At 36.8% G+C, this 11,375-nt stretch overlaps 1 protein-coding gene across 2 annotated transcripts in view; it reads right to left on the bottom strand.

The window, feature by feature from the left end:
* Window positions 1-10,864: 10,864 nt before the first annotated feature.
* LOC149543483 (uncharacterized) overlaps window positions 10,865-11,375 on the bottom strand; it is a 160,292-nt gene continuing 159,781 nt past the window's right edge. The window contains exon 8 of one of the 2 annotated variants that reach the window (XM_089798284.1): window positions 10,865-11,172. In XM_089798284.1, the coding sequence (XP_089654410.1) occupies window positions 11,086-11,172 (87 nt within the window). In that variant the 3' untranslated portion in view covers window positions 10,865-11,085. The remainder of the gene's footprint in view (window positions 11,173-11,375) is intronic. The other variant, XM_089798286.1, reaches the window with a different exon arrangement.

Here is an 11,375-nt window from a genome sequence, read left to right as displayed (position 1 = left end):
AGTTAATTGTTTTTTATTAAGGAAAACAGGTTTTTAAGGGTGCTTGAAACCCTTTATAGATAATATAATTTTCAATGAAGCCAAACATAATAACAACAAACCTTAGATGAAATTAGTCATCTGACAAAACAAGGTAAACAAGGTGGCCTCACAAATAACACTATACTACCACCTAAAAAAAATTTAAATGGGATCCTGAAACCCCATGGTTACAAAAGTAGACATTTAATCAAGAACCATGTCAAACTACAAAACAATAGGCCAAAGAGACCAGGAGAACCAACACAAAAAGGGGCAACCTCAAAAAGACCAAGTGAGCAACAAAAAAAGAAATCCGAGCCTCAAGATTTACATTTAGATCTCGTCTTTTGAGAACATAAGGACATATCAAATGATGGAATGGAGGGCTTGACATTTTTTCCTTTTACTATTGCCCATCCATCCTCCACTATCCTAGCAGCCTTTAGCCAAGCAAAATCATCCACACCACAAACAACCCCCAAGGCCCCTCTCAGCCGAGGAAGAAGTACCACCACCACACAAAAGAGGGCAACAGCTCCCCCCGAAGCCATAGCCACATGTGGAGCAACAATCGAATTAGAAAAAGGAGCATCTGAAGGAGGGACGATAGTATAGGCCACCTCCGTAGGGGAAACATTTAAATCATGAGGAGCAACAACAGAAACTGCCTCCAACAAATCCTGAGAAGAATCAACCAACCCATCCCGAATAGGAGCTTTCTGAACAGTGTAGTGATCATCTAAAACCCCCATCCACCAAGAAGGTGACTTCTTCAATCTAACCTTCCCAGAGGAGCATCACGTTGCAAGGTGGCCAGTCTTGTGGCATTTTCGACATCTGAAAGGAATCCCCTCATAATCAAGAAGCTAAATCCAAGAGCCATTGGGATAGGCCAACTTATTCATTTCTAAGAGCCCCTTAGAGACGTCTATCTCCACAAGAATGTGAGCATAAGTCGTTTGAAACACATTGGAAGATGCGGTATCAACCAACAAAAAATCCCCTAGGGCCTCCCCCACAGCCTCCAAGACTGAATCTAGCCATAAGTGAAGGGGAAGATTAGGAAACCTTACCCAAAAAGGAATCTTGTTAAAGGATTTAATTGATGGATCAAAATCCACATGCCAAGGTTTGGCCATCAAGGGGAACCATTCCTCCCAAGAGAAACCACACTGAAGTATGGCATTTCGATCATCAGTAGAAACAAATTTCATAATAAAAAAGCTCCTTGCCATAGGGAAATTTTGGAGTAAATCCAAAACGATAGGCTTCCAAAATTCAAAAATCCAAGCATGTAGATTCGACAGAGAGGGCCAAAAACCGCTAAAACAAAAGATGTCACCAGTAGAGGATAAATCCTCTGCATAAGTACTCATCGACTATATCAGACTCTAGATTGATCAAAATGGGTTACTTATAGCAACAAGCTTAGTAGCATGGGGCCCCGAACGCACAACTTGACCACCAAGACTAGCCTCATAGGCGGCTACATCTGCATAGGAAATGGCAGACCCACACACAACTCCTGGGGAACGACTCTCCCCACCAGGAATAGGAGAAGCCCTAGCTCGAAAAGTAGCAAAAGGGCCACCCCCTGCCTTGAGCAAAGGGCAAAACCCTCCCTCAAAGACTACTTGAGAAAGGATGGGAGAAGCCTGAAAACTGCAACCGACAACATCACCGCCAAAAGGATCAAACGAAGTGGGAGAAGAAACCAAGGCAGACACAAACGTAGGAGCAGAAGTCGCAATAGAAGCCAGAGCGGGAGTGGGAGTGTGCGCCATTTTAGGATTTGGACCATTTTTATGTTAAAACTTTGGGGGAAAAGTCCAACCCTATACCCCAGGCTAGTGGAGCAGGTACTTGGCATCAAAGTCCCATAAGGGAATAATCTTTGGGAAAAAGTGTAGTCCTATACCCCAAGCCAGCAGAGCAGTTACTTGGCACGAAAGTTTCATAAGGGAAATTGACCTACAACCATTCTCCACTATGAAGGGGAGTCAAACTTGTGACCTCAAGGAAGTAAACCTCAAGGCACGAACCAACTCACCTACAAGTGGCGGCTAAATGTTGGGGGAAAAGTCCAGTCCTATACCCCAGGCCAACGAAGCAAGTACTTGGCACGAAAGTCCCATAAGGGAAACTGACCTACAACCTTTCTCCACTACGAAGGGGAGTCAAACATGTGACCTCAAGGAAGTAAACCTCAAGGCACAAACCAACTCACCTACAAGTAGCAACTTTGATTAATTAATTGTTATGAGCCAACATCATGACACAAAATTTGATGGTTGGTGCTCGCTCATGAAATTTGAATTACTTGTGGAGTTGACTCATGGGAATACATTTAGGGTTTCCCATGGCCTTAAAACAACTATAAAAGGAGAAGAATGATCAAACTATGATGGATGTTGTGTTGCGTTGAATTGTAGTGTAAGTGTAGAAGTGTGTTTTAAGTCATTCAGAGCAGAGAAATAGAGTAATGATACATTGAATCTATCATGCAATGAGTGCAAATATCATATGAGTTTCACATGTTGATTCTAACAGATTGGCAAGGAAAATCTCCTAGCAAGGTCACTCCTAATAAGATGAGCATGATCCTAATAGGTCTAAGGTACAAATGCTCTAACCAAGTGACTCCTAGGAGTTTGAAATCCCTTAATCAGGTAGATCTTAACAAGTCTTTTTAATTGCTCTTAATTGGGCCAAGATACTCTTAACTAGGTGAATGTAATTGCTCCTATTAGAGCAAACTTATTACTCTAGTAGTGAGATTTGTTGGTACTAAATTCCTGTGTTTTCTCTTTGACCAAGGGTTTCCATGTGAAATATTAGAGCTATTTTTTCTCATGTTTGGATGTTTGAATTACTTCTATGCATTATTTTTTATTGCATGTTGAATGTTGTGAAGGATAATTGTTTGTGGTTTTAGATTTGTGGTTGCACTAATTCAACCAAGTCCCTCTGCTCAAGTGCCTTAAAACATTAGCAATGCCTATCTTCTAGAAAGGGTAGATATGCCTATTAGATATCCATAAGGCATTCAAAAGAGAAAGTTGTAATGAGATGGTGACATAGCTTGAGGACCACTTTAGAATAACTATATAAGGCAACTAGAGCGCTAGAAGGTCCTCCTAAAAAAATATAGAACTTGATTACAGACTCTCCCTAAGGATTGTGATTATTCATCCAAACCCATCATGGAATAATGCAGTGCTTAACAAGGGAGAAGGAAAGTACTACAACACATGATAAGTTCTAGCAATGATATTTTCTTAGCATTTTAAATTGAATATCATGATCTTTAGAATTGATAAATGTATATTATTTATTATATTCCAATCTCAAGTTGAATTGATGGTTCTAGGACCATTGGATTGGATGTCAGGGTTGCATAGAGATCTCTGCTCACACTAGAAGTTCATATTGCTCCAGGACAAGCAGTTTTGGGAGGGACATACCATAATGCCCCCATTCTAGAATAATATATATAGTAAAAGGACAAATAAATTATTGTGATATATTATACAAAAATCAAGATATATTTGTTGCCAAAATATAATATTATATCAATTTGTGATATAATATTAAATTTTAATAAATGAATGTATATAATGATATTATAAAAAAAGATGAACTATTAATAATCTAATAAATAAATATAGTAATATAATAAGTGAGTGCTAATAATAATTAATGTATAATGAGCAATTATGCTTTATTTTCTCCGCTATTATAAATGGGCCTCGATATATTTTAAAATGGACATACACATTATATTGAGTATTACCTAAACAATAACATTTATAGTAATAATGGTAATGCTTTCATCCTTTCCAAGGTCTTGGGTTATGAGGTTAAAAGGGTTATTTATGCCACAAGAGCCTACAAAGCCGCTAGCCCAAATGGGTCCCCACTGATGTTTTTCTTTTAGAATATTTGGGAGATTATTGGTTTGGATCTGACTAGTGCTACTAGAGACTTCCTTGGGACATAGAAATTTTTAAGGCAACTAAATGGCACTTATATTGTCCTGGTCCCCAAAACTGAGGATCCAACCACAATGGAGGACTTCAGACCCATAAGTCTTTGCAAGACCTACAAAATCCTCTCTAAGATTCTGATGAATAGAATTAAAGCTATGCTTGATAAGATTATCAACCCCAATCAAAAGGGATTTGTTCTTGGCAAACAAGTCATGGATGAGGCCATCACAATAAACATAATCCTCCATTTTATAGATCACAACAAAAATGCAAGAATGACCATCAAGCTTGGCATCTCAAAAGCTTATAACAAAATTAGCAGGTCCTAATACAAAGTTCTCATTGCCTTTGGATTTGACTTCAAGTTATCAATATTATCAAGGAGAGTGTAGAGATGATTAGGTTCTCTACACTTATGAATGGAAAACTAGGGAGCAAGTTCCACCCGGATAAAGGGTTGAGGTAGGGGGATCCTCTTTCCCCCTACCTCTTTATTCTTTTGGTTGAGGTCCTTGGCCACAATATGACACATTTACCTGAAACTAGAACTATACATGGAATCAAACTGACCACCACCCAACCCCCTTGGTTATTCAACAGTTTATTGACTTTCTTTGGTGTATCCTTGATTATTGAGACTAGGGTGTGGAGGGTCTTCCTTGATGATTGTGCCTCTACTATGGTCAGTATATTAACTATCACGAAAGTGAGATTTTCTTCTTCAACAATGACTTAAACCTATAGGTGAAAATTTTGGGCATCCTTGGTTGTCACTCAGCTATGCTCTTGGCTGCCTACCTAAGTCTCCCCCTCACAACAAAGGCTGTTATAAATGACATCTAGAATTCTATTTGGGAGCACACCCAAAGAAAGCTTGTCGGTTGGAAGGGAAAATTTCTCAACAAAGCGACGAAGCTAGAATTGCTTTCTGTTTCCCTCCAAATACCAATTTTTTTTTGTCGATCTTAAGATCACAGGTGTTGTAACTGGTAAATTGGATAAAATCTAGCAAACATTCTTCTGATCTAGCTGAGAGGAAAATAAGAGACTATCCTGGTGCTTTGGGAGCAAGTGTGCCTTCTGAAGTCTTTTGGAGGCCTTGGCTTGTAGAATATCCACAACCTCAACATAGATCTATTTTCTAAGGTTGCCTAGATTCTACTAAAGGGGGCTGCTAACTAGTGTAAAATCATAGAGGCCAAATACCTGGATAGAGGTCGCTTTTGCAAACTTTTATTGATACTAGCACCTGCAAGGCTCTAAGATTTGGAACAATGTTCTCAAATGCAAGAGGTTACGGATAAAGGGATAACTTGGAAAATTGGCAATGGGAGGTACACCCGCTTCTAGGAGGATGTCTAACAAGATAACCTTGCCCTTAGCACTAGTAGATTCTCTCCCCCCCCCTCTGGAACACTCTCTCTAGATTAGTACTTTGGCAGCTAGCTACATCTCTAAAAGTTGTTGGGTTGACCTCATTACTATCTTGGTAGACAGAGTGGATATGGCCTCATTAGTTACTACTCTTGTTGACACATGATACAAATTCTTGTTTTTGATCAACTTGGCTTAATCCTTTGATTCCTTACACAAAATGGCAAGTTCAGTGTTAATTCAGCCTACAATTCTCTGCTCAAGCTTTTTACGGATATGACCTACTAGAAGAATTTACGGGTAAACCAACTCCCCAAACTGAACTGCTTCTGGTGGTTATGCTTCATGGAAAAATCTTTACTTTCGACAACCTCTCCAAGTTTTAGTTTGGCTAACATGTACTCTGAATTCTATGTTGTTGTTTGGCAGCATGTCCTTTACAAGCTCAACCTTGCTTGGGTGTTTAGAAGGGAAATCCAACAATTCACTACTAGATGGAAACCCCCCTTTCAACACCCTCTACTTTAACTCCTATGGCAACAAATTTCCCTCCCCACCCACCCCAACTTTTGTTAGAGCATCTAGAAGGAACGTAAGAACAGGATTTTAGAGACTCTAAACAATCCCCTTTAGAGGTGTTTCACCTTGCAACTAAACTTTTGGTTGAGAATCTCTCAGTGTCCTACTGGAAGAGCCCTAAGTACCCTCCAAGGATTGTTATTCTTCTCATTGCTAAGAATTGGAACACTGATATTGACTCTAGGAGATACGATAATACTAAGCTCCCCCTAGCCTCATATGGACAAACTTAACTTTGATGGTGTTGCTAATGGGGGGAAGGATGTTGGGGGGAGGGGGTATTATTTCTAATAGCAGGGGCCACCTTATAGCTACATACATTGGTCCTCTCAAGCACTATATTTTCAACCAAGCAAAGGCCATGGCCCTCCTATGGGGGTTAAAATTTGCCTAAGAGTTGAGGTGCAAGAAATTGGAAATTGAGGGGAACTCAAAAATAATTATTGATGTGGTTAAAGGCTCTTCAAGGGTAGGGTGGAAAATGGATGCAATCATTAACAACATCCTTGGCCTAATCAACAATCTTGTTAAGGTCAAAACAAACCATACTTACAAGGAGGGGAGCTTGGTGGTCGACTCACTGGTTGTTGTGGGTCTGTTGTTTGTCAATCTGTGTTGTTGGAGAGCTCACGTCTACCCAAAACTTCATTAGGTAGGAAAAGGGTGCTGTCTTTACTTGTTTCAATGATGATGTTCAATTGTCATGGTTTGAGGCCCCTCAAGCTTGGTTTGGTGGGGCCTTTCTTCCTCCACGCCAAGATTTTGATATGGAATATTGTTATGAACTACCATTGTTAATTGGTTGCTAACATGGATATTAGACCTGCACTCATGGTTCTGATTACACCTACTCTCATTATATTACTCACAAAGGCCTCACTTTAAGCACGCAACCTTACATAAGTTTGCATAGTTAGGATATGCTTATGATGGATGGGCCCATCATCATCCTCCTTACTGTCCCAAATCTTTTGGCTCTCAATCTCAATTACTTTTGTACTTGCCAGATGGAGTATGATGGGGTCCTTGATCCGACTATGTGTATGAGTTGGAACTACAATAATAATTAACATCCTTCAAAACTTTTTGGAAAGGATTGATATCGTTGGGATTACATGGCACTACCATGGTACATGAGGATTTGCTAACGTGCGCTCTCATCAAATCAATAAGGAGTTCTTGGGCAAAATGCTTAAAACCAGAGATTGCCTTGGATTTGGGGTTGATTCTCATTAGTTCTACACCATTTCTCTGAATAGTTCAAACGTGTATTGTGGCCTTGGAGTCCAAAAGCTTCACCTCAATATTTATTTCTACTTTTTTGCTATTACTTTAACTACTTTTGTCAAGATGACCCTACTTGCTATTAAGAATTGATTTTAAACCTACAATGCAATTTCTTATTTTAAGTGCTTCTGTGTCTCTGGGTGTGACACTCAGTGTCTCAAAATGGTTGATGACAAACATAGAATCGAGTCAGACAAGATTGAGGATGACTTCAAGATCGATCCCATGGTGATGTACTTTTGTAAGGAAGGCAACATTCTCCCCTTTATGGAGAACATGATGGGTTTCAACGAAACCATTTCTCACCAATTTGTGAATTCATGGAGGGGCAGGCATGTCACTGTGAAGGGCATAACTTTCAAAATCAAAAAGTTGTCATTGGGAAAGCTACTAAGATTCTCATTTGTGACCATAAGTGGAAGAAATCTAGCAAGACTCCTGACCTGGTGGACAATTTTTTAGAGGACATGACGAGAAGGCTATCAAGAAATAGGGCAAATATAGCACAAAGGATCTCCTAGAGTTTTGGCCCAAAATGTGCAAAATCATTATCAAATACTTTACCCTGGAGGGAAAGTATGGGGCCTTCTATTACTACCATCTTTCATTCTTAAACCATTTGAGGCATAAGGATTTGATTTCAATTCTAGTTTTTCTACTTCACTCTTTAGAAAGCAATGTGCTTGATGTTTTCAAAGCCAAGATCCAGCGTATAAAACCTATTATCCTTCACCAAGGTCTCATGTTTAGACTCTCATGACTTCAAACTCTATGAGTAGCACACAAGTCTTACCTTTGTCACGTAGGATCGATGATGATACAATTGAAAACTCAATATTAATTATAATCAATGTTATGGTTTGGAAGCAGATTTGATTAACATTGTCAACAATTAGGGGTAGATGACTAACAATGTGGACACACTTTACACATGAAGCAAATAATTAATCTTAAGGGCTATCGTGAATGATATATAATTCCTACGTATGGATGATACAAAGATGACACAACATCAGACCACATAGGATCGATGATGATACAATTGAAAACTCAACATTAATTATAATCAATGTTATGGTTTGGAAGCAGATTTGATTAACATTGTCAACAATTAGGGGTAGATGACTGACAATGTGGACACACTTTACACATGAAGCAAATAATTAATTTTAAGGGCTATCGTGAATGATATATAATTCCTACGTTTGGAGGAAACATTAATCACAAACGTATCCATCATATACACAACAATAACCCAACTAGAGTTCAAAGACATGTCGAATACTCTACGAAATGACAGTAACTAAGTATATAGTCGGCATTGACAGATGAGTAGTTGCAGTTAGTTCTTTGGCCATTAATTAAAAGGTTAAGGATGTTGATCATTTATTGAATGGAATGATGCAATTCTAATAACAAAGAGATGCGTCTCTTCTCTTGCCTTGTATATTGTATATAAGAACGCTCAATTTCATTTAAGGGAGGCATTGATCAAGTACAAACATTCAAAATCAATGTAATAAACCAAGTCATTTAAAATCCTAGATCAATACTTATATCTGGACCCATCGTTTGTAGTATTATAAGGTCTAAGACTGATTGGTCAAAAGCACTATTTTAAAGGAACTTATATTATCATCAGAGTGGCCTAATGCATTAAGATAAGAATTATAATAAAACTATCATAGACTAGTCTCCAATATTATCCCTAATCAATTTCTCCTTGGTATAAATTCGGTTAGTTTAAGAAATATCACCATCATATACAATTACTATATTCAATGCAAATATGGATATGTGCAAGATATTAATAGGGACAAGCTTCTTAGAATTTGGACTTTAGAATTAAGAAATATGTCCAAACTTAGAACAACCACCTAAGGGGTAAAGTGCATCATTGTACTTCGTATTCTGAAACTTGTACAATTAGCATATCTTTCAAATGGATTTTAGGGTCCGTTTGGTTTGTGGAATATAAAAAACCCGGATTTCTACAAACCTTGGTTTAGCCAAATCAAGGTTTTGTATATCTTCATTCCAATTTTTGGGATTTTACTGAAACCATTTGTTTCACTTAGAAGATGCGTGTGAAGACACATTTTTATGCGTAAGCTTGGAGTTGAAGGCAAATTTCAAAAAGTAGTCCAATCTATTGTTTTTACACTCCTCAAAAAACAAAACCAGGTTTTGATTTTCAATTCCTACTTTTTTTAGGAAGTTGGAAAACCTGGTTTTGAGGCAAAATTGGAAGTCCCATATGCTAATTCCATTTTGCAAATTTTGAAACAAACGCACAAATTTTCAAATCCGGATTTTGAAAAAGCCAATTCCTGTCATCTTCTAAGAACCAAACGGACCCTTAATGATTTGTGTTCTCTGAATTTTAAATTATTATGATGCTTCTCCAATATGTCATTGATATGAATTTATTAGTTTAATCATATTATAATCTAAATAAACTCTGACATTGTAAAATTTACTAATGGATTATTTTTATAATTTTAAATTACTGTTCTCTGTCATATCCAAAATTTTGTGGTCCAATCTCCAAATTTGAGAAACACACTAGTCAAATATTATGTATTATCAATGAAATATAGTCTATCTTAACCATGCTTAACCAGCTTATGTTTAAAAAACACTTTTGAAGTTTGACTTTCAATAGCTCTCATATCCAAAGTTTAACGTTATTTTTTAACAAGTAGAGTCTATTTTGACCATGCCTAATCACTTGAGTTTGTATAAAATATAAAGACTCGCTGAAAATGATGAAGACATATTTCCTAATCAGTGATATACATTGTTTTCAGACTTGTTCTATTATTTAGTTCACGCAACTTTTAGACATGAAAACTCATATTAAGACTTCATATTTGTAGTTTTCTAATCCCTAAATAAAGATTCTAGAGTACTGGAATTGAATAAGGTTGTCCTCCGTGTACTTGGAAAATGAGAAGGTGCTTTTGGATCAATCTTAACACAGGCTTAGAAACAAAATTATACTCAAATGCATAATTATTTTTGTTAAATTATATATTGCTTATTACAATAAATTGCTCGAAATTATTCTTGATGCATCATTTCTGCATTATATTGGCTTGTTTCTTTTTCACTCATATAAAACATGACGTAAGTACAACCTTCAGATTTAATCCCTTGAAATTCAATTAGGATGCTAACAAAAGTTTAAGCTTTGGATTTTCAAATTTATCAACATCGACATGAGAAGTGTAGAACTTCATTTGTTTTCATTATTGATGGTCTTGTTACTTGTAAAATGAAGTCATCTTGAAATATAAAACGTCTGAAATAAGCCATGCTTATCTAGTAGAATATTTGTGGCATTGATTTATATTTAAGAAAGATAGATCGAGCTCACATCCATTACATGTGATATTTTCTCGTAAATAAACAGATTTGATCCATCTCTTCTATAGTCAGAGTGAATCTTCCATGACATTTACTGAGACAGTATTTATATGGCTTAATTTATTTTTTTACTGTGCGATACAGCTTTGCTTGTATATAGATAGTATGAAATAAAATGGTCATAAATAGAACTACGAACTTAAATTATAAATGGTGAAACAAACAGAACTTCAAAGACCAAGAAGTTTTTAAAAAAACTGTAAACAAGTTAAAATTTGTCACAATTCTTTAGGTAAAAATTAGAATGTCATGAATATCATTCTCACAATATCCAGAAATGAATAGGATTATCAAAAAAAGAATATCACTGATACCTTTGAGAGCAATAGATTTGGCATCGACTTATAGAATATCAAATTCTTAAGTTCTAAAATAGCGTTACAACCTTCTAAAGAACAATTTTGTATCATTTGAGTTTTGGTGTACTATTGTCTAACCTTTCATTGAGATAACAATTCCATGCTAACATTGCTGCACCGACAGCTGGTTCAACCTGCAAAATAACCAATGAAGTTTCCGTTCACTTGAATGGAAAAATATAACACATTGGCTTTGTCCTGTGCAAAGGATATTCATTTTTCAATTCATATTCTATTTCCATGCAAATCCAAAATTAATGCCATGAATGGTTGATGTAGAAAACACAGATGTTACATCCTCACCATAGCAATAACCCAAATGCATTTTTTGCATTAT

Source organism: Cupressus sempervirens, chromosome 8 (genome assembly GCF_028749045.1).
Source record: "Cupressus sempervirens isolate cs-2001-9-10 chromosome 8, ASM2874904v1, whole genome shotgun sequence".
In the NCBI taxonomy this organism is placed as follows: domain Eukaryota; kingdom Viridiplantae; phylum Streptophyta; class Pinopsida; order Cupressales; family Cupressaceae; genus Cupressus; species Cupressus sempervirens.
This window is presented reverse-complemented; position numbering and strand designations above follow the sequence as displayed.